The sequence below is a fragment of the Delphinapterus leucas genome, chromosome 19 (genome assembly GCF_059928025.1).
Source record: "Delphinapterus leucas isolate spDelLeu-1000000601 "Yukka" chromosome 19, BTC_Dleu_Yukka2, whole genome shotgun sequence".
In the NCBI taxonomy this organism is placed as follows: Eukaryota; Metazoa; Chordata; class Mammalia; order Artiodactyla; family Monodontidae; genus Delphinapterus; species Delphinapterus leucas.
This window is the reverse complement of record NC_143147.1, coordinates 9,216,791-9,242,321: the sequence shown is the minus strand read 5'-3', so window position 1 is coordinate 9,242,321 and position 25,531 is coordinate 9,216,791. Positions and strand designations below refer to the sequence as shown.

At 42.9% G+C, this 25,531-nt stretch overlaps 1 protein-coding gene across 1 annotated transcript in view; it reads right to left on the bottom strand.

Annotated features, from left to right (window-relative positions):
• Nucleotides 1-25,531, bottom strand: part of FBXW10B (F-box and WD repeat domain containing 10B) — a 42,812-nt gene that overhangs the window by 2,753 nt on the left and 14,528 nt on the right. The window contains exons 6-13 of the mRNA XM_022560845.3: nucleotides 24,865-24,974; nucleotides 23,041-23,241; nucleotides 16,682-16,803; nucleotides 12,850-12,998; nucleotides 11,726-11,868; nucleotides 4,305-4,463; nucleotides 2,388-2,650; nucleotides 1,463-1,612 (exon numbers count right to left, since the gene is read on the bottom strand). Coding sequence (XP_022416553.3) covers nucleotides 1,463-1,612; nucleotides 2,388-2,650; nucleotides 4,305-4,463; nucleotides 11,726-11,868; nucleotides 12,850-12,998; nucleotides 16,682-16,803; nucleotides 23,041-23,241; nucleotides 24,865-24,974 — 1,297 coding nt within the window. The remainder of the gene's footprint in view (nucleotides 1-1,462; nucleotides 1,613-2,387; nucleotides 2,651-4,304; nucleotides 4,464-11,725; nucleotides 11,869-12,849; nucleotides 12,999-16,681; nucleotides 16,804-23,040; nucleotides 23,242-24,864; nucleotides 24,975-25,531) is intronic.

The following is a 25,531-nucleotide window of genomic DNA, read 5'->3' as shown; positions in this document are numbered from 1 at the left end:
CCTTGACCAAGTAGGTCTTATCTAAATGAAATTAAGATGTCAAAGTCTTCCCCGTGCTTCGTGCAATTCCAGAATACACCACTCTGTGTGTGTGTGTTGGGGGGGGGGGTCTGTGTGTGTGTGAGAGAGACAAAACACAGTTTTTCTCCTTCTATTAAAAGGAATTGTGATGGACTCATTGTTCAGTAACTTGTCTTTTTTTCATATAATAATACATTATGGATCTCTTTCCAAGTCAAAAATGGGGCTCCGTGGGCTTCCCTGGTGGCGCAGTGGTTGAGAGTCCGCCTGCCGAGGCAGGGGACACGGGTTCGTGCCCTGGTCCGGGAAGGTCCCACGTGCCGCGGAGCGGCTGGGCGCGTGAGCCATGGCTGCTGAGCCTGCGCGTCCGGAGCCTGTGCCCCGCAACGGGAGAGGCCACGACAGTGAGAGGCCCGTGTACTGCAAAAAAAAGAAAAAAGAAAAATGGGGCTCCTCATCCATTTTTAGCTGTTGTATAATATGCCTTTGTCATAGTATGGCTTTGTCATCACCTACTTAGTTACTGCCCACTGAGGGACATTTAGTTTGTGAGTGATCAACCTTAAAGAAATGCAAATAGCATCTTTACTTATCATATGAGCAAAATGATGGTGGACACCCAGTGTTGGCTTGGGAGCAGTGGGAGCTCTCAAGCATTGCTGGTGGGAGTGAAAAGTGACACAGCAGTTTTTAAAGACAACTATGGCGATCTCCTTCTAGCTTTTAAAATGCAATCATCCTTGTGGCTCAGCGATGCCACGCCTAAGACTTTATCCCGCAGGTATACCTATACAGGTACACAGAGACAGGTATATGCAAGGATGCCCATTGTTATTACAGACCTCACAAAACTCAATTGTTTTACCCTCACCTTGAAGCTAGTCTCTGCAGGGAGTTTGATTCAAAGAAAAACTACTATATTAGCCAAAAATATTTGAAAGGCATTTTAAATCTTTACCAGAGTCTCTCGAAAACAACAAAGGGACACCTGATTCATGGCAACTCTTCTCCAAAGCCCCTCCCCGCCTATCTCCCTGATCCCCTTATCTCACATGTAGAGCACCCCCCAATCCAGCTCCTCCCCCATGAAACCCCCCTAAAACGCCTCTGCAATCAGCCCCACTGCCTCTTCTCCCTTCCGCTGAGCCCATTACTCAGATTGATGACACAACAGTCCAAGAAGTGATGAGGCTGACTGTGAGCCCAAAACCAGAAGCTCAGCTCTGAGAAAGGCGCTCGCTCTGTGTGGCCTCAAGTCAGAAAGGGGACGGTTAGGGAAAACCCACCACTCTTAGGAGAAGCTGGGCATTTTATCCATTCAGAATCCAAGCAAACTGATTGATGAACCTGCTGAAAAATCAGACTGAACAAAGAGAAAGAGAGAGAGAGAGAGAGAGAGAGAGATTGAATCTTGCCACATGAATTCAGAATAAAGGATCACCGTTCTTCTTATCTCCGGCGAGGGGTTTTGCTTCCAAATTCTCTTGCTCAGTGCCCGTGCCATTTGCTTCCCTAGAACTCGATCTCTTCCTGCCATCTCTTCGGGGTGACTTTGGCATTCCTTGACTTAAAGGGGACTCCGTTAACACTCCTAAATTAAGATTGAGGAGGAAACTGTAGTAATTATGTGATTCAATTAGGTATGAATACTGGGGGCGTAGCCGATAATTCAACTGATTTTCACCCAAATGATCACTTTACTGTTCGTTGCTTCCTGTTGTCCCATGAAATTAGGCAATCACTTACTGTTTGTTGCTTCCTGTTGTCCCATGAAACTAGGCAATCACCTGGAGCCGAAGGTCCATCTAGATCACCTCCTGACGCCCCCCTCCTACCCCCGTTTCCTACTGATTATCCAGCTTTATGCATTATCTGAAATTCTCGGTCCTCTGTCCTAACTGACCGTTTGCGGTGTAATACTCTTGGAGGTGATCTATTGACCTAGTATTTTCCAGGTACGCATGTTATCAGTCAGAGGTCTACAGAGAATACATTCCACAGAGGACGTTTTTCTGCCGTACAATATATCTTGTCTGTGTCCTAAGGAAATAATCACGTACTATATGCTTGGATCAGGCGCAAGGGGGAGGATGTTGGTTGTCTGGTTTTTGTTTTAATGGCAAGTATGAAGGGCTAGTGTCATCTACTGCAGAAAGATTCTATAAGTCTGAAAACTTAGGCCTTGAAAATCAGGAGATCCCCTTGAGCTGGCTAACAAATTGTCACATCAAAGAGAATGACATACAGGTTGGGATTTATATCATCAAGAAACGATTGACCAAAATATTCCACAGAGAAACTGGTCCTGGAAGCCCCTCACCTGCTCCACTGGGTACCACTGGGGCTGCCTGGGATTCGGTTCTTACCTGTGGGTAACCTGGATGCCCTCAGGAGAACTGGGGACCTGTGAGATTTGCTGAACAGGGACTCCTGGGCCGTGTGTTTGCTAGGTATGGATTCCTGAGGGCTGTAAATCTGAGTGCTCGACTTGGAGAGAACTTCTGCGAGGCCGTTTTCTTCCCTGTCATACTCTTTGTCCTTCTTTTGTTTGGCCCGTTCCAGGGGGTACTGCCACTTGATATTCTCGAACTGGAACATGAGGATGTTGCTCTCTGTGTTGATCACCATCCTGGAACCAAAGCAACAGGGTTGCCCACAAAAGGAGTGTGGAGGCTGCCACTGCCCGGCTTCCAAATATGCATTTGGACTACTGTCCCATCCGATCCTGAGGCCAAGGGATCAGTGCCCGGGAAATGACCGCACAGACAGGGTGGTGTAGGTTGTTGCAGGGTCTACGGGCAGAGAAAGGTGGCAGGCCGTGCAGCAGGGGTTGTTAGCTCTGTAGCCGTTTTCTTTAGAAATTAGATGTGAACAAGGCACACACGTCCTGATTACTTCGCTTCTCGGATTACAATATTTTTTAACGAATTTCCGTTCCTGGAGTGAGTGCCGAGAACCTGGGGTGCCCGAGTCAGAAGGCTTAGCTACTCTGCACACAGATGTCTTCAAGTTCACTCCTTTTTTCTTAAGCACAGCATCCAAATGCCATGGCTCTACTGCCGTGATGGGGTGAGGAAAACTCTAATGGGGGAGGCCTTCAAGCCCTCGCTGACCCTCCAGCCCCACCCCCTTCAAGCCATCGCCCTGGGTGTCTGTGCACGCTCTACGTTCAGACAGAACATTTGTACTTTGTAAAGCAGGAGGACATCTGTCTTCCCTAATCCCCACTCTCATGCCACTAGAGAAAAAAAGAGTGCTAAACCCGGGGTCCCCAACATCACCTCCTACCCACCCACTGTTCCTGGGGTTCACAGCGGTTACAGGGCATTGCTTTTCCTCCCCCACCTCTGCTCCTAGGTCTCCCATAACCATAAACAAGAAATGGAAATGCTATGTGTGGGCTCCTTTCCTGCGCCAAAAGCCTGCAATTTTAAGACTGTCACTGTTAGCGTAAACTCTCCATAAAAGTGACTCGTTACGGTTGGAAGCACTGGAATGGAACTTGGGGAATCGTTCCAATTAGGAATCTCTTTCAGACATATTTTGCTCAAGCTGACATCTCTCTTCGGATGTCATGATTAAGAAAAGGTCAAAGGTGACCTTTTTTTATAGCCTTCTGACTTCGTAACTGAAAACCATTAATTTATTGAGCCTTAGTATACTAGCACCCCCCCTGCTTTAAGCAAGGAGGACTAATCAGGAGGAAGGCAATGTGGTTCGAAGCGATTAAGCGATGTCTTAAGTGAGGCTGTGGTAGAATTTAAAAGTTAAGTCTAGTTGGGTATTTTCACATAATATCACCCTGAACCTAGCGTCTAACAACACCGTATTATATACAGTTAGTGTCGTCATGGTTCTGCTTTCTGTAAACTCATCTGCTCAGTTCTGCCCCACTGGACACTGGGCCGCCTGCCAATGCCACTCCCGCCCTCCTGCGCGTCACTCTGCATCAGAAGCGAGACACAGAGAGCTGGGAAGCTCTCAGGCTGGACGTGGGATCAGGGGCTGCAGGCTGGCAGAACCTCGGTCCCCACGGCAGAGCTGTATCGAGCCCATCGCGTGACTGGATCAGACACCCAGAACGAATGAAGAGTAGTGTGGTCCCTGATTGCTAAGTTCTGTGTGAAGTCCCATGAGTCCCCCATGAGCCTATTACTGCAGCCAAGACTGGAGCGGAGCACGGCCCACTCTCTCCTGCTGCCAGCAAATCCGGGGCCGGTGTCCCATAGGAGGAAAAATAATCATCCAAACAGAAATGCTCAGGGCTCTGACCTACCACCCACCTGTTGCCCTGAATAAAGAAGGACAGCACAGGATAACCTCTGCCATTGGCTTTCATCACCTTCAGACAGTTCCCGTTTAGGAAATTGTAAATGCGGATCTTGCCATCTGCACAGGCACTGATGACCCGGAGGAAGAGAAGGGCCACGTGGAGAACCTCCCTGGAAGGGAACAGAGCAATGGGCAGTACCCACCTTCTGGCAAACTGTGTGGGTGTGTCTGGAGTTGGGGCATTTCGGGTACTGTTGGGAGGCAGGGGTCGTGACTGTCCTTGAAACGATGTTTGCCATCATTTTAGGATTCTGGATGTAAACCATTAACCCTCAAGACACAGATGGAATCTCCCCCCATATTCTGTTATTTTTCCTGCAATTTGGTCACAGTGCCACAAGGTGGCAAAACAAAAAAGCTTAAGTCACAGATTCTTTTTTGGTCTGATACAGAGATGACCATGCTTCTCTCTTACAATTTGATTCCTAGCTAATACTTCTCATGCTGAGAAGTATTTAACGTTTTGAATCTTTCTAAAAGTAGCATTGTTATTTAAAGAAACAAAGAAAAAACAAGGGAAAATAATCTTTATAATAAGCAAAAACCTGGTATTTGAGCAGTTTCTTTTGGTTCTTAAATTAGTGGCTTTAATTCTTTCAGTGAAACATCCTTAAGGAAAATTGTACCCAGGGGTGAGATTTTTGAGCTCCCTTTTGTGACAACCAGCAGGAAAAGAGAGGGGATCAGGAGAAGACTTAGGTAGATGCCTCCAACAAAATTCTCCCTACAACAGCTGGCTCCAACTTGGGCTCCAGGTAAGTCGGAGTATTCAATTCTGAGAAGTGTAATTACCCCATTGCTGTTAATGCTACTGAAAAATGGACCTTGATGCCACCAATTTGTTAGATCTTATATGTAAAGCAGATCCATTGATCCCTGCCGTCCATCCATGGCCTCGCTCACGTGCTACCTTCTCCATAAAACCATCCCTTACCTTCATTCTCCTCTCATTCCACTCACATACACAAACTTCGGGTATATTGTCAGAACCTCTTGGGCACAGTCCACATCTTATCCATCTTTGCACACCCAGCACAGTGCCTAGCCCCATAGCAGGCCCTCAATAAATATTTGTTAGAAAAGTGAATGTCAACTCACATTTCAGTGTATGATTGTTGCTACAGTACGTTAAAAGAATGACATCCACCCCACACCATTTGGCCTTGGTCAGATCCCAGAGCCAATAATAAGACTTTTCAAGGCCCCAACAACTAGCAAAACAGAAATAGCAAAGACCTTGAAAGACAGGAGGTATTCAAAAAGCAGCAAAGACGCCAATGTGGTTCGAATCCCGCCTCACATGATGAATGGATGGATAGATAGATAGATCAATCTAAGGTATAAAATAAGTATAAGAAAGTCCAACAAAGTTCCGGTTTTTTCTTAAGATGGAAATACAATAACTATATTGATGCACCTCGGTCCACCTGTGGGGGAATCCAGCACTAGGAGAGATGCCTCATGATAGAAGGGTTGCCTCTTTGTGTATCTCTTTGGATCTGGCTGAGCTAAGCCTACACTTCTCATGGGTTCCTGTGACATTTGGTGGTTCAACCTATACCATTATAGCCTGGTGATTAAAAACACAGGCTTTGGGATCAGAAGACCTGGGATCAAAACCTGATCCTACCTCTTACTGACTATATAACCTTGAGAAAATAACTTAACCTCTCAGTTTTCAGTTTTCTATTCCATGAAAAGGGGGAACTGCCTCAGAGGATTGCTGTCAGGATTAAATCAATCAAGGTATTTTAAAAACTTAGCCCATACCTGACACAAGAGCAGTTTTCATGGTCCTGGCATAACCCAGTCTCCTTTCAGGTTTATCTCTGTTCTAAAAATAAGTCATTTGTCTCCTTCTTTGCTCCTCTTTTATCAAAAGAGACTGCAGAGGGTGATATCAGTGAAAATGGTGGAGGAAGGAACTCCAAAATTCCATCCTTCCATAAAAGCAACGAAGAAACTGGCAAAAACTGTCAGAATCAACTATTTGGAACTCTGGAAAATAACCAAAGGCTTGCAGCAACCCAGGGAGCACTTAGGCAAGAAAATGATCTTAGTCTCAGTAGGAACAGTGGACTTTGTGGCATGTTAACTTACCCTAGTCCAATCCCAACTCCCCAGCCCAGTGGCAGCCATGAAAATATCAATAACAGCCCGCGTCCCTGGTACTGGAGGAAACAGAACAGAACTCATTCACAATGAATTATCTGACCTGTCTGGTGGCTTCCTGGGAGACTGGCTCAAAAAACTTGTCATTATTTCATCTCACCAGGAACTTACCCAGTGCTAAAACTACTACCTGGGGAGGGTAGAGGTGGGGGGAATGTTTTGTTAAAAACATAGGCAAATATTTTAGTCATGGTTGCCTAAGGCAATAGATATCTGCTGGGGCAAACAATACACTAACCAAGAAGCTTTGGAGGAAAAACTGGGGAATGAAATGTCTGTAAGGGCTGTGAAAAGCTCAGCTGTATTTCTGAGACTCTATCTGGCCACATACACGCCCAGGGCTGTGCACATGCTTGGGGGACACTTGAAAAAGCCCTAAGCTCTCACTCTTGAATGACCTTGATGGTCTGCACAAGCAGGAAGTGAGGGCTAAGGCAGAGTTGTAAACTGTCTGGCTGAGTGTTGAAGGCTTCCCTCAACAGGCACACAGAGCCCCTTGGCAAAGAATGGGGGGTATTTTGTTTCCAGGTGTTCCAATAATCTCTTTCCAGTCATGAGCACACCACCAAGGTAATAAAAGAGACTCTGGTGGCCAAACAAGACAAAGAATACAGACTCACTAAACAAACAAACAATAAAAACTACAACAAACAGCTAGAAAAAAAAAAAGAAAGAAAGAAACCCTGGGCATGGGGGAGAATTTGATTTCCCGAGTTGTCATATTAAAATATTCAGAATGTACAGCTTTCAGCAAAAAAGTTGTAAAGTGTAAAAAGACACTAGAGGGTATGGCCCATAAACAGGGAAAAAAGTAATCGATAAAAACTGTGCATAAGGAAGCCCAATGGTTGCACTTTCTAGACAAAGACTTTAAATCATCTATTTTAAATGTGTTCAAAGAGCTAAGGAAAACCATGCCCACAAAACTAAAGGAAAGTATAAGAATGGTGTCTCACCAAATAAAGAATATCAATAAAGAATTAGAAATTATAAAAGAATCCAAACAGAAATTCTGGAGTTGAAAAACTATACTAACTGAAATGAAAATTCACTAGAGGGGCTCAACAGCAGATTCAAGCAGGCAGAAGAAGGAAAGCATTTGAAGAGAGGTCAATTGAGACTATATAGCCTAAAGAACAGAAAGAAAGGAGAATGAAGAAAAATGAACAGAACCTCCGAAGTCTGTGTGACATCATCAAACATCAACATATGCATAACAGGATTCCCAGAAAAAGAGGAGAGAAAGGAGCAGAAAGAATATTTGAATAATGGCCAAAAACTTTCCAAACATGATGAAAAACATTAATCTACACATTCCAGAACCTCAACTCTAACTAGGATAGACTCAAAAAGATCCACACCTAGACATATTATAATCAAACTGTAAGCAGTAAGAGAAGGGCAGCTCATAACATAAAAAGGATCCTCAATAACATTAATAACTGACTTCTCATCAGAAACCATGGAAGCTAGAGGGCAATAGAATGACCTACTCAAAGCGCTGAAAGGGTAAAAAAATAACTGTAAACCCAGTATTCTATATCCATCAAAACCATTCTCAAAAATGGAGAAATTAAGAAATTCCGAAATAAACAAAAACTGAAAGTTCATTACTAGCAGACCTACCTAACAAGAAATGGTACATGGAGTCCTTCAGGTTGAACTGAAAGGACACTAGACAGTAATTCAAATCTACATGAAGAAATAAAGAGCATCAGTAAAGGTAACTATCAATACAACTACCTAGGAAAATATAAAACAGAACATAAATGTATTTTTTAATTTATAACTCTTTTTTTCATCTCATTTAAAAGACAACTGCATAAAACAATAATTATAAGTCTATGATAATGGACACACAGGATATAAAGATTTAATTTGTTTACAAAAAGAGTATAAAAGAGGGGGGGAAAGGAGTTGTATAGGAGCAGTTTTTGTATACTATTGAAATTAAGTTGATATTAATGTGAACTAGATAAATGAAGACATTCATTGTAATCCCCTGGGCAACGACTAAGAAAATAATTCAAAAATATAGAGGAAAAAAATGACAAGGGAATTAAAATGGCACACTAGAAAATATCCAAATATTCACTTAATATCCAAAAAGACCATAATAGAAGACTTGAGAAACAAAAAAATACAAAAGACTATATAGAAAATAGCAAAATGGTAGAGTTAAGTCCATTCTACACTTAATGTAAATGGGCTAACTCTTCAATTAAAAGGCAGACATTGGAAAAAGGATTAAAAACGTGATCCAGCTATATGCTGTCTACAAGAGACTCAATTGTAGATTCAAAGACACAAATAAAGGTGAAAGAATGGAAAAAGATACTCCATACCAAAGAAGCTCCAGAGTAGCTACACTAATATCATACAAAATAGACTTTTAGACAAAATTGCTAATGGAGACCAAAAAAGAACATTGTATAATGATAAAAGGGTGAATTTACCAAGCAGATATAACAATTATAAATGCATATTCACCTAAGAGCCCCCAAACTCACAGAATTAAAGGGAGAAATAGAAAACTCAATAATCATAGATGGAGACTTCAATGCAACACTTTAAAAAATGGATAGAACAGAAAATCAGCAAGAAAACACAAGCCATAAACAACATTATAAACTATATGTAGACCTAACACACATATACTGAGCATTCCACCAACAACAGCATACACATTCATACCAGTGCACATGAAGCATTCTCCAGGGTGGACCATACATTAGGCCATAAAATGTGTCAGTAAATTTTGAAAGATGGAAATTATATAAAGTATGTTCTCCAACTGCAATGAAATTAAATCAGAAATGAGTAACAGAAGGAAATTTGGGGAATTCATAAATATGTATGGAAATTAAACAACATGCTCTTAAATAACCACTGGGGGAAAGAAGAATTTAGAAAGGAAATTAGAAAATACTTTTGAGATAAATTAAAATAAAAACACGACATATCAAAACTTATGGGATGCAGCCTATAGCAGTGTTCAGAGGGAAATTTATAGCAGTAAATACTCACATTTCTCCAATCAATAACCTAACCTTTCACCTTAAGAAACTAAAAAAAAGGGTCAAACTAAACCCAAAGCAAGCAGAAGGAAGGAAAATATAGAGCAGAAATCAATGAAAAGAGAATTGAAAAACAATAGAGAAAATTAATAAAACGAAAAGTTTGTTCTTTGAAAAGATCAACAAACCTTTAGCTAGAAATTGTCAAATCTTTGCTTAGACTGACCAATAAAATAAGAAATAAAAGTCAAATTACTAAAATCAGAAATGAAACAGAGGACATTACTACTGACTAATGGAAATATTCTGTAATTAGACAGTGGTAATGGTTGCACAACATTATGGATATACTAAAAACCACTGAATTGTATGCTACAAAATGGTAAGTTTTATGTAATGTGAATTATATCTTAATTTTAAAATTGCAAAGAAATATATTAGTACAATACTAGCTATGGAAAAGACATTAAAGAATAAGGGTTTTTAAAAAAAAGACACTCCAGGGTACAGAAGCTTTTCTAAGGATCATCATTTTTGTCAGCCCTACTTTGCATCCTCTAATTTCATTCCTCATAACCATTCTCTCCTACGCTGTATACAGAATCTTAATTTTGGATAAAAAAAAATGTTGGACCAAGAGAACAGAAAGGAGCCCTCTTTCTCTGGTCCTTCTTCCATGAAGGACAGAGAGCAAATATATGTTTTTTCATCCATGTCATATTCTAAAGATGGGTATCAGTGCATCATTAGAACCCTCCAGGAAGGCAATCTGTCAAATTAGTCCTCATTATCAATCAGTTGGAAATATTTATTAAGCACTTACATATACACAGCACTACGACAGATGAGTGGGAGAAAGGGCCCTAAAAATGAGAACATTGACAATGTCCTCCAGGTGTACTGTAACTGTCTATGGATTTGCTGTAACTGTACAAGGCATCAAGAGCCAACGTGAATGGTATGTTGGGCTGTCATTCGACGGAAGTGGGAATGGTCTAAGAAGGTCTCATAGCTGAGGAAGAGTGGGAGGCTCATAGATTGATGAAATGTTGAACATACTGCTGAGTTTGCTGGGAACAATTATTTTCCAATAAGTAAACTAAATCTTACTGAATCATGCTTGGAAGGTTTTAAAAACGCAGAGTTACAATTTTCAGGTGACATCACAAAGTTTGAGTCCCTCCTTGAGGTCAAGTTTTGACAATCCAGATGATATGCTGAGAAGCTTACTGATAATCACCCAAGGGTTGGGTAAATCACTGAACACTGGCCTTTCCTGACACCCACCTGTCAACAATGCAGTCATACACGCCAGAGAGAGAACATACACATAAACGCCCATATCCCCCTCCACCGCCCACAAAGCCAGTCTGCCTGTTCAAGAGGTTCCTGTGAGGGTACAAGGAAATATAGGGCCATATTTCACTAAATAACTATTCCATGATAGATCCTCCTGGAAGGCCCATTTACTCTTTCAATCGATTGGGACAGCACTTAGTTTCCTGGTATTTCTTATAATGCACTCAGGGGAAGAAGCATTATTCATGCAGTACAGAAGTGGCATACAGCAGCCTGTAAAACCCATGACTGTGGCAGAACCATTAACCGACCACAATACCCTTTCAAATAAGCTTAGATGTGACCTCAGAGTACTTCTTAACTGGCTCCAAGCAGCCACCATCACTAAACTGGGATTGGAAGTGTACAGTGAAATCCATTTGCTGTCCTGGAATAGAATCAAGTCCGCAGGCTTTAAGGGAGCTCCTTCTTTAAGCCCTTGGTTATTTTTAAACCTTTGGCACTTGGATAATTTTAAGCTTTTATGAACACGCAATTCCAAGATTTTAAGCTTAGTGGAGCTGGCATTATTTGGGGGGCAGTTCTGCCAATATTCCTAAGTTTGGTAGGTAACAGATACAAATTTATCCCATGTGCCATAAGTGTAAAGTTTCAATAACCTCTCAAAATCCACATTTAGTATTATTTCTTAAGAGAAATAAGGGAGGACAGGAGAGGGGGTGTTCGTAGTGGACGACACGCAGAAGAAGAGGGAGCAGAGACGGACGAGGAGCAGAGGCAACAGAAGGTCAGCAGAGGGGACCGATCTGCTGAAGAGTGAAGTCTGGGCTCTGGCAGGAAACAGAGCGCGGCAGGAGCTGGGTCACAGTTTCCTTGGCACCTACTTTGGATGCTTGAAGGCCATGAGGCACCGCTCGTACTTTCCCACCATGCTCCAGGCCATCACCAGGCCGTCAGCGCTTCCCGACAGGAGATGCCACTGGTCGAAGCACAGACACTTCACAGCTCCCTCATGGCCGTTGAGAGTCTGCAAGAAAAGATGCCTCTGTTTTCAGCCCGTCTTCAACTCAGACTGTGACTCCTCAAAGGCCAGAGCTGGAGGCTTCTCGAGATGAATCCCAAAGCCACACTCCACCAATCCGTGGCCACCACCACTTAGCATTTATCTGAGCTGACCGCGCCTTTGCTCTGATGAGGCCAGCGGACTCCACGCCCCCCGCTCCCCGGAGGTCTCCAGAGTTAAGGAGGAAGGTGAGCAGGGCAAGGCCTTGCTCCCGGCGGGTCTGCGGCAGGGCCCACCTTCCTAGAGTGCCAGAGAGGGCCACGACTTACCTTCCTCTGCTGCCAGAAGGGCAAGGCTCAGGTGTTCCGTCCCCAGCTCCTTGCCAGGACCCGGAGGCAGCTGGGCTTCTCTGTGCCTGCAACTGCTGGGCAGACCACAGTGACGACACCACTGGTGGCAAGAGCCTGCCAGCCACGTCAGTGTTTCTCACTGTGATCCTGTGTCCCGGCACAAATGACATCTCCCCACCACCCACTAGGGCCAGGGGGCTTCCAATCCAGCGAGAACGCTTTTTGTGTGTGAACAATCACTTTCTAGACAGCCAATGTTCTCTTCTCGTGAGAGGAAGGAGGAAAACAGTTGTGGCTTTGTTCATTCCTATACCCCACACCAGAATCAGGCTGGAATGTTCCAGAAGAGGAGAAGGCACTTTACTCGTGCTGCTGTTAAAAGACCCCGAGCCCACGTACCATGCGGAGTCAGAATGCAGCCTCCGCCACCGCCACCCACCCATGACGAGGTGGCTCACGCGGGCCTTGACCTTCTACTGGCTCAGAATGGCCCATTCTTGGGGGGCCTTCCCCTCCCCCTTTTCAGGACCACCCTCTTTAGGTGACTGTCACTCAACTGCTCTAGGGCAGTCTGGGGAGCTACCTGGAGGGGGACTGCCAGTGTCCTCCAGCCCCTCACCCCCAGTGCCCCGACCCCCCAGTCCCCACCCCTCACCTTTACCAGCTGGGCTGTGATGATGTGCCACACTTTGACCAGCCCTTTCTCACAGCTGCTCACGATGTACGTGTCATTGATCCTGGTGGCCAGGATGGGGTCTTTGTGTTTAAAGGTCTTCAGGCACTTTCCTGTCTCTATATCCCACTCTGAAAGGGAGGGCGAGAGAGGGGTAGGTGCACGGAGAGGGTGGCAGTGGGGCTCCACACCCCATCGCACAAGCTAAGACCAGCCGAGCCCATGGTGTCAGACCCTGCAAGGCTTCACCTGGCCCGGCAGCTCCAGAGGCTGACCCACACTCCATGTACCTGCAACCCAGCGCTCCCCGAACACAGCCCTTAGGAGAGCCAGCAGGGCATGGACCTTGGCTCTGACCCTGGAACTTAGCCTCGGGGTCCGAGAGTCGGACAGCTCATCCCTAATAAGCCTCCTCAGCTCTAATAAGCCTGAAAAATGCTTCCTAGGGAGTGGATTTCAGGAAAACCATGGCAGACGTTCATGTCCTCGTTCCTCCCGGATGCTGTCCTCCTGACCCACACCTTCTATCCCCCAAAGGAAAGAAAGCTGTGTCTCCTCATTTACATTTTAAAATATTTCTGAATCTGACTTTTGGATTGATTTTACTTTTGCGAGACTGTCACAGCTCAGGGCAGGTCTACTGCTGCTGCTACACAGACAGCGTCAGAGCCACTGTACCCCAAACTGTAAGTGTTGGGTGGGTATGTGTCCCTGGGTGGGTGGGAGAGCCGAGCTTAAAGGAAGAAGCTGAAAGCAGGCACCACAATTTCAGGGGGGCGAGGGCATTAAAGCCCCCGAAGAACCTTCCCCCTCGGGTAACAGAACACGTAAGCTAGGACCGGAGAGTAACCATAGCTGGCATCCACGCTGCGCTAGCTGTGAGCCAGGCGCCTCTCGAAGTGCCTGACAGGCATTAACTCATCTTCACAGGGCAGAGCGATTACTATTCCTCACTGTACAGGTGGCGAAACTGAGGCCCAGAGAGGTTCTGTAACCTGCTCAAGATCACACAGGCGGTGAGCAGATTGAGCTGCGATTCAAACCCAGGGAGTCTGGGTCCACAGGCCACGCTCCTAACCATTAACCAGAACTATGTGAATACACTTCTCTACACTTGTTTTTAAATATATATTGGCCCTTTTATCAAATTAGGAGTGGGAAAATTGAAAGATGAATTGAAGGAGTTATTGGTAAGGTGTCCTGACTTAAAGAAATTTTAAAGTGTGTGGGGGTACCCTTCAGGTCTCTAATTGTCTCCTTTTTGTTCTATTTTGGTAACCCAGGAAGGTGGGAAGAGCCCAAGCAGGCTGGCTGGTAGCTTGGGCCAGGATTAGGGTGGAGTGAGAGATCTTCAGATACTTTTTTCGTTGTGTATTTTGCACGTTAATTTTGACTTTTAAAATATTGCATTAAAATAAGCATCTTGATCACTGAGGTTTTTTTTCTGTCCCCTTAAATTTTGCACCAGAGGTGAGGGCCTAACTCCCCTTGCCCTATAGCCCTGCTGGTGGCCCACAGGACTCTCTCAGGTGAGTGGGAGGTCACGTCCACCCTTCCATCTTCAGAGTCTCATCCTTCATCCTTTCTGCTCCACCCCTCAAAGCAATCACGGCAATGAGACGCTCAGTCAGTTGGGGAGGGCAAAGAGGTAGGGAGTAAGGCTTCCCAGGCAGCTCTGAGCATCCGTGTGTGTCCCACCAGCCCACTGTCCCTTTCCCGTCATTTTCCTCCGCCCACACCTAACATGCTGTGGGTTCCTGAGGCCCTGGCTTCTCTTCTCTTTCACTCTTTCCTCCTGCTCTGCAAAGAAAATCTCACCCACACCCGGGGCTTCCACCTTTCACTGTACTTGGTAACCACCAAGCTGACCCATCTGGGGCTGCATCCACCTCCTGCTGCCCTCCCCCGGATGTCCGCGGTAATCCCATGCTCAATATGTTAGCTTCCTATTGCTGCTGTAACAGATTACCACCAGCTTCGTGTCTGAAAACAACAAATGGATTATCTTACAGACGTTCGGCACGACTTCGCAAGGCTAAAATCAAGGTGTCAGCAGGGCTGTGTGCGTTTATGCAGGCTCTGGGGGGTGGGCGGGAAGGAACCCATTTCCTGGCCTTTTCCACCTTCTAGGGTCACCCACATTCCGTGGCTCACGACCCCCTTCCTCCATCTCCAAAGCCAGCAACACTGTATCTCTCTGACCACTCTTCATAGTCATGACTCCCTTTGATCACAGGTAAGAAAATGTCTGTTTTTCTGGATCCAAGTGATCCAGACCCATGGGCCCACACCAACAACCCGGGAACATCTCCCCATTTTAAGGTCCTTAACTTCAGTACATCTGCAAAGTCCCTTTTGCCATGCGAGGCACAAGATGACACAGACGCCGGTGTCCGGGATTAGAACGTGACCATCTCTGGTCGGCAGTCCTCCTGCCTGCCACACTCAACGTGTCCAAAATGGAAGCCTTCACCCCCTCCTGCTTCCCTCCCCCACCCGACTCTTCCTCTGAAGCCCCGTTTCCATCAGCGGTACTTCCAGATACCCAGAGGCCTGCGTTATAAAGTCTGGCCTCACCCTTTGCCCTCCTCTCTCACTTTTCATCTCCAGCTAGTGTTGAAGTCCCGCCAGTTCTCCTTCTAGAAGTCTCCCTTCTCTTTGTACCATCTCGTGTAAACTCGCATCCATCTGCTGTCTTCACACTTGCCTGTTCTCGGATATTCTGAAGACATCACAGGTTCTCTAGACTGCGTAAGTACCTTAACTTGCCCCCTGTCCCCCGGAGTCACCACCTCTCCAAATCCTTCTTCCACGATATCACCAGAGCAATCTTTCTCGAATACACATTTCATCGTATCAATCCTCAGCTTAAAGCGCATCTACCGGCCCCCACGTCTTATAGAATAAAGTTCAATTTCCAACCACGGCGCAGAAGGCCCTTGACAATCTGGCCCCAGACAAACGTATCCGCCTGATCTCCAACACCACAGGCTGCAGCCCAGCTGTACAGAGCAAAGGGAAATTCCCCAAATTCTTCATGTTTTTTCAATATTCTGTGATTTGCCTGAGGTGTTCCTTCCGCTTGGAATGCTCTACACTCTCCCTCTGCATGTAGAACTACTCCTCCTCAAGATCACACTCAAAGAGCACCCTGCCTGCAGTGCTTTCCCTTTTACTCTTATATCTACGGTCCCTTAGTACCCCACAAGCTCATTGGAGCACACGTTTTAGAGCCAGACAGCCCTGGGTTCAAATTCCCACCCGACAGCTTAGCAGCTTTGATTTGGGGCAAGTTGGTTTTCTGAGTTGTGGATTCCTTATCTGCATCCATCCCATAGGATTCTTTTTTTTTTTCTCTCTCCCTCTTTTTTCTCTCTTCTTTTTAAAATTGATTGTAATTTAAAATTACAGTCACCCCATAGGATTCTTGTGAGAGTTAAATAAGATAATGTATGCAAAGCACCTATCACAGTGCCTGTCTCAAGGTTAGTACTCAATGAATGGCAACTGTTATCATTCACATATTTACTATAATCCCCCATTATATATTTCTACGTGTGCCTCCATTAGAAGACCATGAGACTCTTGGGGAAATAAAAAGCCACATCGGAAGGGCCATATCATAAGCGCTTTTTTCCTTGCCGTCTAGCACAGCACCTGGCATTCAATCAATAGTTGTTGAGTGAATGGGTCAGTGGATACATGGACAGTTGAAAGGATAAATGACCGCCCGTAGAAATGAGCAAAACAAGTCCTTTGGCAACCCATGGATTTGGGGAAACTTCTTAGAGAGGTGGAGGTGTTTCTTTCTCACCTTTTACCTGGCAATCTCTTGCTCCAGATGCGAGCTTGTTCTTCCACACATCCATGCAACTGATAGCCCCCTGGTGGCCATTGAAGATGCGTATGCAAGCCCCACTGTCCAGATCCCAGTATCTGCAGGAATCAGGCCAAAAATAATAAGTTTTTGAGGTTTTCTGAGGGCCCAAGGGATCAGACGGTATAGAGTTCAATAGGGAGTTGGAAGGCAGCAGTTTTATGACCAAGGCCTGCATCTGAATCCCAGTTGCAGGGCCTATTAGCTGTAACTTCGGGAAGGTTACTTAATTTCTGAGTAAGCTTCATTTCCCCATTGATAAAATGGAGATGATAATAATAGTAGTTACCTCACAGGGTTTTTGTGAAGAATTAAATACACTAATGTAGTGACTGTCAACCAGGGGTGATTTCTACCCCCAGGGGTGATTTCCATCCCCTGTGACAATGTCTGCAGGCATTTTGGGTTGTCACAAGTTGGTAGGGAGGCGCTATTGGTATCTAGCATGCAAGGTCCAAGGATGCTGCTAAACATCCTACAATTCACAGCATGACCCCCCCACAGGGAGAATTTTCCAGCCCCAAATGTCAATGCTTCTGAGGTTGAGAAACTCTGCAATAATGCATGTAACACTAGAACAATGAGCAGTGTGTAGAAAATAATTGATAACTGTTAGCTCGTATTAGGTGGAAGGGTCCCTAGAATGGTCACCAGGCTCAGAATCCATGGCACCGATTCAGTGGTAGAGCTGACCTTCAAACAAGAACAACACAACAATTGACCCGAGCCACTAGAATATTTTATGTGCATTTCTAAAGCATATCTAAGAGATAACGTGGGAACGTGTATGAGTCACACTGTTTTTTTTGTTTGTTTGTTTTTGTCTGTTTTTTTGGCCACACAGCTTGTGGGATCTTAGTTCCCTGACCAGGGACTGAACCCGCGCCCTTGGCAGTGAAAGCATAGAGTCCTAATCCCTGGACCGACAGGTAATTCCCAGAGTCACACTGTTTTTTAATACGCAAACCTGCCTGAGGTCTCTCAACTATCATTAATACTGACTTCCACTTCAGCCAAATGCCTTTATGATAGTACAAAGTATCGATATAATGTCAAGATGGTGGGCTCCGGAGCCAGGCTGCCTGAGGTCCAATCCCAGGTCCATCACTTACTAGCTGTGTGATCTCGAATAAGTCACTGAATCACTCTGTACCTCAGTTTCGTCATCTGTAAATTGGGGATAATAATGGTACTTACCTCATAGTTATTATGAGACTTGGCACATAATAAATGATTAGTAAATGGGTTTTTTTTGTTCTGTTTTTCTTTAGATTTGTTAGGCTTTTCCTTCTAATATTCCTAAAGGTCCTATGGCTTTACCTGCTCGTCAGAGCCTGCTCCGCACCCACAGTGAGTTCAACAATGTCCCACTGGTCTGAAAAAAAAGCATGTTTTTTTAAAATTTATTTTTGGCTGCGTTGGGTCTTCGTTGCTGCGCATAGGCTTTCTCCAGTTACGGCGAGCGGGGGCTACTCTTCGTTGTGGTGCGCAGGCTTCTCATTGCAGTGGCTTCTCTTGTTGCAGAGCACGGGCTCTAGGCATGTGGGCTTCAGTAGTTGTGGCACATGGGCTCAGTAGTTGTGGCTCGCGGGCTGTAGAACACAGGCTCAGTAGTTGTGGCGCATAGGCTTAGTTGCTCTGTGACATTTGTGATCTTCCTGGACCAGGGCTCGAACCTATGCCCCTGCATTGGCAGGCGGATTCTTAACCACTGTGCCACCAGGGAAGTCCCAAAAAGCATGTTTTGAACTTCTGTTTCTAGCAACATGGCCAACCACATGTCCAGGTTGTCTTCGTAATTTATGCAGAAAAGGTATTGATATTTGAGAAACACTTTCAGAAAAATAGGAATGGAAGGGACTTCCTTGTCTTAGCAAACTTATAAAAGAAAAAACAGATGTACTTCCTTCAAAAAGGGGAAAAAGATAAAGATGGCTTTCACAGCTACTGCTTAACTATAAGGCCAAGGCAAAGTTAGAATGAAAGAAAGAGAAAAAAGCATAAGTATCAGAAAAGAAGATAATATATAGCCATTATTTCCAGTTGATAAGATCATCTACATGGAAAAACCAAACCAACATACATACTTTGAGGTTAGCAAGAGAGGTTAGCAAGGTTGCTGGATACAAGATCCACCTATAAAAATCAATACCATTTCTCAATACCAGCAATAACCAACTTTAAAATATAAATGAAAATAAGATACCACTCAAAATAGCAATAAAATTATAAAGTTTACAAGTATTAAATAAGACTACACAAGACTTTTATAAAGAAAAAGTTTTAAGTTCTAAGAAAGAACAAAGAAATGAACGTGTTGCCCAAATTGTTTATAAATTCAATGCAACTCCAATTGAAAGTCTAGTTAGATTTTTCAAGTCGGTAAACTTACCCTAAAAACTCAAAAAATGTATACCATAGCTAAGTTATATAAAAAAAGGAAAGTGAAATGTAAAACTTGCCCCACCATCACATACGAAAACATCAGAAACAACAACAACAACTTTAAAAAAATCTTTAAAACAAAACAAAACAGGGTAGAGTCCCAATCAGAATCCTAGCAAGTTATTTTGTGGATATTGAAAACTCATTCTGAAGTTCATAGGAAGAGGCATGAGACCCAGAATTGCCAAAACAATATTGAAGGAGGGGAATAATGGTGGAGAACTGACACTACCTGACTTCAAGACTCACTACAAAGCTATAGTACTTAAGACAATGTGGTATTGGTGAAAGAATAGACAAATAGATCAATGGAACAGAACAGAGAACCCAGAAACAGACCCATGTAAGTACCGTCAACTGATTGCAAAGGTAATACAATGGAGCAAAGAGAGTCTATCCAACAAATGGTTCTGGAACAACTGGACGTCCACATGCAAAAAAAAAAAAAAGAATTTAGCCACAGACCTCACATCCTTCACAAAATTTAACTCAAAATGGATCACGGACTTAAACATAAAACACAAAACTATAATATTCTTAGATGATAACATAGAAGAAAACTACGACCTTGGGTATGGCAATGACTTTTAGATACAACACCAAAGGCATGACCCATGAAAGAAAGAATTGATAGACTGGACTCCATTAAAATTTAAAATAGCTACTCTGCAAAAGATAATGTCAAGAAAATTAGAAGACAAGGCACAGACTGGAAGAAAGTATTTGCAAAAGACACATGTGATAAAGGACTATTATCCAAAATACACAAAGAACTCTCAGAACTCAACAAAAAGAAAACAAACAACCAAAACAAAAACTGGGCAGAAGAGCTAAATAGACATTTCTCCAAAGAAGACATACAAATGGCCAACAGGCACATGAAAAGATGCTCAACATCGCTAGTTATTAGAGAAATGCAAATCAAAACCTCAGTCAGGTATCACCTCACACCAGTCAGAATGGCCATCATCAAAAAGTCTACAAGTAATAAATGCTGGAGAGGGTGTGCAGGACAGGGAACCTGCCTACACTGCACTTTTCCACAGTGCAGCCACTGTGGAAAACAGTATGGAAGTTCCTTTTAAAAAGCTAAAAATAGAGCTACCATATGATCTAACAATCCCGCTCCTGGACATATATCTGGAAAAAATGAAAACTCTAATTCGAAAAGATACATGCACCCCAATGTTCATAGCAACACTATTTACAATTGCCAAGTCATGGAAACAGCCTAAGTGCCCATCAACAGATAACTGGCTTAAGATGATGTGGTATATATATATATATATATATATATATATATACAATGGACTATTACCCAGCCATGAGAAAGAACAAAATATTGCCATTTGCAGCAACATGGATGGACCTAGAGAATATACTTAGTGAAGTAAGTCAGATGGAGAAACACAAATATTATATGATATCACTTACATGTGGACTCTAAAAAATAATAAAAATGAATCTACATACAAAACAGAAAGAGACACACAGACATAGAAAACAAACTTATGGTTATCAAAGGGTAAAGGGAGGGTGGGAGGGATAATTTAGGAGGATGGGGCTAACAGATTCAAAGTACTATACATAAACTACATATACAACAAGGATTTACTGTATAGCACAGGGAACTATATTCAATATCTTGTAATAACCTATAATGGAAAATAATCTGAAATATATATATGTATGTATTTCAGCTTACCATACACCTGAAACTAACACAATATTGTAAATCAAATATACTTCAATTTTTTTTAATGGGCCAAAGATTTTAACGGACATCTCACCAAAGAAGACATCCCCAAAAGATACTCCACGTCTCAGGTCATCAGGGAAATGCAAAAAAAAATAACAAGACACCACTACACACCTATCTGAATGGCCAAAATCCAGCACACTGACAACACCAAATGCTGGTGAGGATGTGAAGGAACAGGAACTCTCATTGACTGTTGGTAGAAAAGCAAAATGATGCGGCCATGTTGGAAGACAGTCGGAGATTTCTTACAAAATTAAACATACTTTACCGTGTAATCTAGCAATTGTTCTCCTTGATATTTACCCTAAGAATCTGAAAACTTATGTCCACACAAAAAACTTGTAAATGGATATTTATAGCAGCTTTACTCATAACAGCCAAAACTTAGAAGCAACCAAGATGTCCTTCAGTAGATGAATGAATAAATAAACTGTGGTCCATCCGGAAAGTGGAATATTATTCAGCATAAGGAAGAAATGAGCTATCAAGCTATGAAAGGACCCAGAGGAGCCTTAAATGCATATGACTAAGTGAAAGAAGCCAATCTGAAAAAGCTACGTATTGTATAATTGCAACTATATGACATTTTGGAAAAGGGAAAATTACGGAGCCAGTAAAAAGATCTCTGGTTGTCAGGGGTTAGGGGGAAGCATGAATAGGCAGAGCATAGAGGATTTTTAGGGCACTGAAAATACTCTGTATGATACTATAATGATGAATACACGTCACTATATATTTGTCCAAATTCATAGAATGTACACCACCAAGCATGAACCCTAAGGTATGTTATGGACTTTAGGTGATTATGATGTGTCAATGAAGGTTCATCAAATGTAACGAATGTACTACTCTGATGGGGTATCTTGAGAATGGGGCAAAGGGTATATGGGAAACCTTTGTACCTTCCTCTCAATTTTGCTGTGAATCTAAAACTGCTCTATAAAAACTATCTTTTTAAAAGAGGCGGTTTTGATGCAAGAACAGAAAAATAAGCCAACTATACTGTATTGTATGTTTGAAAGTTGCTGAGAGAGTAGATCTTGAAAGTTCTCATCACAAGAAAAAACACTGTCACTGTGTAGTGATGGATATAACTAAATTCACTGTGGTAATCATTTTGCAATATATGCATATATCAAATCATTATATCGTACACCTAAAACTAACACTTTATGTCAATTATACCTCAATAAAAAATTTAAAAACTCATGCACATGGGTATCAGGAGACACATCCAGGAATGTCTGTGGCAGTTCTCTTTGAAAGAATACAGAACTATAAACAATGCAAATATCCGCCAACAGAAGAGTACATAAACGAGCTATGATGCATTCATCTAATAAAATACTGTATCTCAGCGAAAATAAATTAATTACTGCTACCTACATCCTACAAATGAACCTCAAAATCACAGTTCAGTGCAAGAATCAAGTACAGATGAACTTTTAAGATACAATTCCACTTATGTTAAGTTCAAGAATGGACAAAAGTAATTAATATATAGGCATATATATAAATAGGTAGCAAAACTATAAAGAAATACAAGGGAATAATTAGTATAAAATTCAGGATAACATTACCTCTGGTTGGGAGGAAGAAAGAAGGAATAAGAAAAAGGCACATAGGGGATTTAGGGAATGGTAACACCCTATTGCCTGGCCTGAGTAATGAGCACATGGGTGTTCATTAGATTGTTTAAAAATATACATATATATATATATATATATATATATTTAACACTATTTTGTTTCCATACCCACAAAAAACTACTTTCCCCTGAAGAAATCTATAAAAATATATATAAATTATGCCTTCACCTAATAATGCTAAAGAAAATACTTTTTGAGTCACAGCCTTCAGCTAGAAAATAGATCTGATAATTGCTATACATCTATCTCACCCAAAGTTTAAACAATATACAAATTTTTGGTTTTTATCTTGCCAAAATAAAAGTGGGTTATTCTAAAAGTCAGTGTAACTTAGGATAACTTTTGCATAAATACAAAAAGGTAAAGGCATGCATGCTCTTTCCACAAGCTGCATTTAGGCCTCGGCAGGTTGGGGACCACAGCTTTCTTGGACCACTTACCTGATACTCAGGTCATAACTCCCGCTCAGGAGAAAGTTTTCCTCCTCACACAAGAAGAGGGTACGGACACTCCCAGTGTGGCCTCGGAACTTGATGGGTATCTGTTTTATCTGTATGATGTCCAGAAGCTGGATCTTCCGATTGGATGACACAGCTAACAAATCTCCCCCAGAATAGTGGATGACTCTGTTTCGGTCCCACCTGAGTTGCCAGAAAAAGGATGATCCATGGAAAGAAGAGTTAGTGTCCTTCCTAGAACTCACTTAGCACAGTGCCTTTCACCTGCAGCAATACTATAATGGAAAATACAGGGCCTTCCAACAAGGGATATAGCAGAAGGCAAGGCCTAATGTTAATCATTCCTGATGGATCCCCACCTCACACCATAACAAAAATCCATTTCAAACAGATTTAAAACCTAAACACAAAAGGCAAAACTATTTTAATCATTTCTGCTAATGTATGATAAATCATCAAGACACAGAACAGAGTATGCAGCATTTCCCACCTTATTTGACCATGGAAACCTTTTTTTCATGGAAAACCTCAGAGGAACACACTTGGGAAGCCCTATACCCACTGTATGTCCCATTGTTGGTTTTTTGCTGTTCTTCTTTTTTCCCTTAACCAATATCCAGTGAGCATATGTTAGGGGCAAAGTCCTGGGATAATTGGTGCTAACGGGAAATACAAAGATAGATGAATAAGATATGAATGGACCTTGCCCTCAATGAGCTTACAGTCTAACAAAACAGGATGAGTTGAATTAATTTTCCAATCATAAGATTATTAGCAAATAGATAAAATATGAGCAGGATGACCAAATAATTTATTGTCCAAACTGAGTTTTTTTACTGTGAAAGGGGACACTATTGTTAATTATTGGAGGACCACAGAGTAAAATCGAATTGTTTCAGTAAACAGGGATATAAAGTCACTCTAAATATGAGGAGCAATTCCTGACGTTTTTGTCCTCATTCCATTTGTCCTATCTAGAGTTCAACCAGTCATCTTCTCTTCTAAAGAGCACGTATCACCATACTATCCATAAAATCTCAGCTCTGCCTTTTCCCATCTGCTCTGTCTTCCCCCTACTGGCTGGTCAAGAAGCAATTTGTTAGTAAGGTTCACAGACAAAAATAGAACAATGATGGTCTTCACAAAACTTTATGAATAAAGAGTGAAGTCCTAGGTCTAAAGTATGGAAGAAAGTTGCCTATTAAAGGGTCTTCTTACGGCATATTCAAACGATGCCACACTAGGTAGTTATCATAAATACCATTTTCATGTTTAACATGGAAAGACATCCACAGTACCTTGCCAGAGTGGGTTACAGAACTATGTATAGCATAGCCCCCTTTCTATTTAAAATATGTATTTATAGAGGCAAAGAAAAAGTTCTGGGGTAGACATCGATATTAATGGTAGTCATCTCTATGTGACAAGATTGTAGGAGAGCTTTCCTTTCCTCTATACACTTCCTGGCATTTTTTGGATTTTTTTTCCAGTAAGGATATATTACCTCTAAAATAAGAATTAAACAATAAAGATATTTTTTAAAAAGATTTCATGCCTGTGAATTGTGTAAAAGCTTGGTCAGTGTACACAAAATTTATAAGGGGAGAGCGACCTCCACCCAATGCCAAGAATGGTGCAAAAATCAAGCACCTATTCTCCAAATGGGATCTCATGTGGGTTTGAGGCTGGGGCTTGAGGTGAGGAAGGACTGCCTTTCCAAGTGAGCAAAGGTCATGGGAGTCCTCAGATGCCCGTGTGGGTAGTTCAGGGGTCCCTGGAGACCTGGACTCTGACCACAGTACCTACATGTCAGAGAGAATGCGGATGTTATAAGTGCCACAGAAGACATTCCTCTCCTCCATCTGCACCTGCTGAGTTTCCTGGTTCTGGTATGCGGTCCACAGGTTGTAGTCATTCTAACAAGGGAACACTTACAGTCAAAGGACGGCAGCAACCTGACCCCAGACACGCATCCCTATGACTCTCCCATGGCGAGGGTACAGGGGCCCAAGAGCTCCTTCTCTTCAGGCTGTGGCCACTGCTATGTGGTGATGGGGAGGGACCCGTGAGCAAAAGGAACCCCTGTGTGAGAAAATACTGAGTTGAAGGTCCTGACCCTTCTTCTACCTCTGGTTCTGTGAACTTCCGATGCTGCTGATAGCACAACTTTTCCAAAAATGAGCTCACGACCAGGATGCACACAAAATAAAGTCATCGGTGCCCATTTCACAGAAGCCGGGGTTTCGAGTTCCTGTTGTGTGTGCATGAGACAGTACAGAGCGTACTCGTGGGAACTCAAGTCACATGTGAAATTCCTGTTGCACGCTCTACGCACTTGTGTGTCAAAGTTTTCATACATCTGCAACCTTCATTTCTCCTTACAGCTGTCTCACAAAGTACATCACTTGCCCCACAAAGTATTGCCACCATTTTACAGATGACGCGTCTGAGCCTGAGCGGGGAAATCAATTTT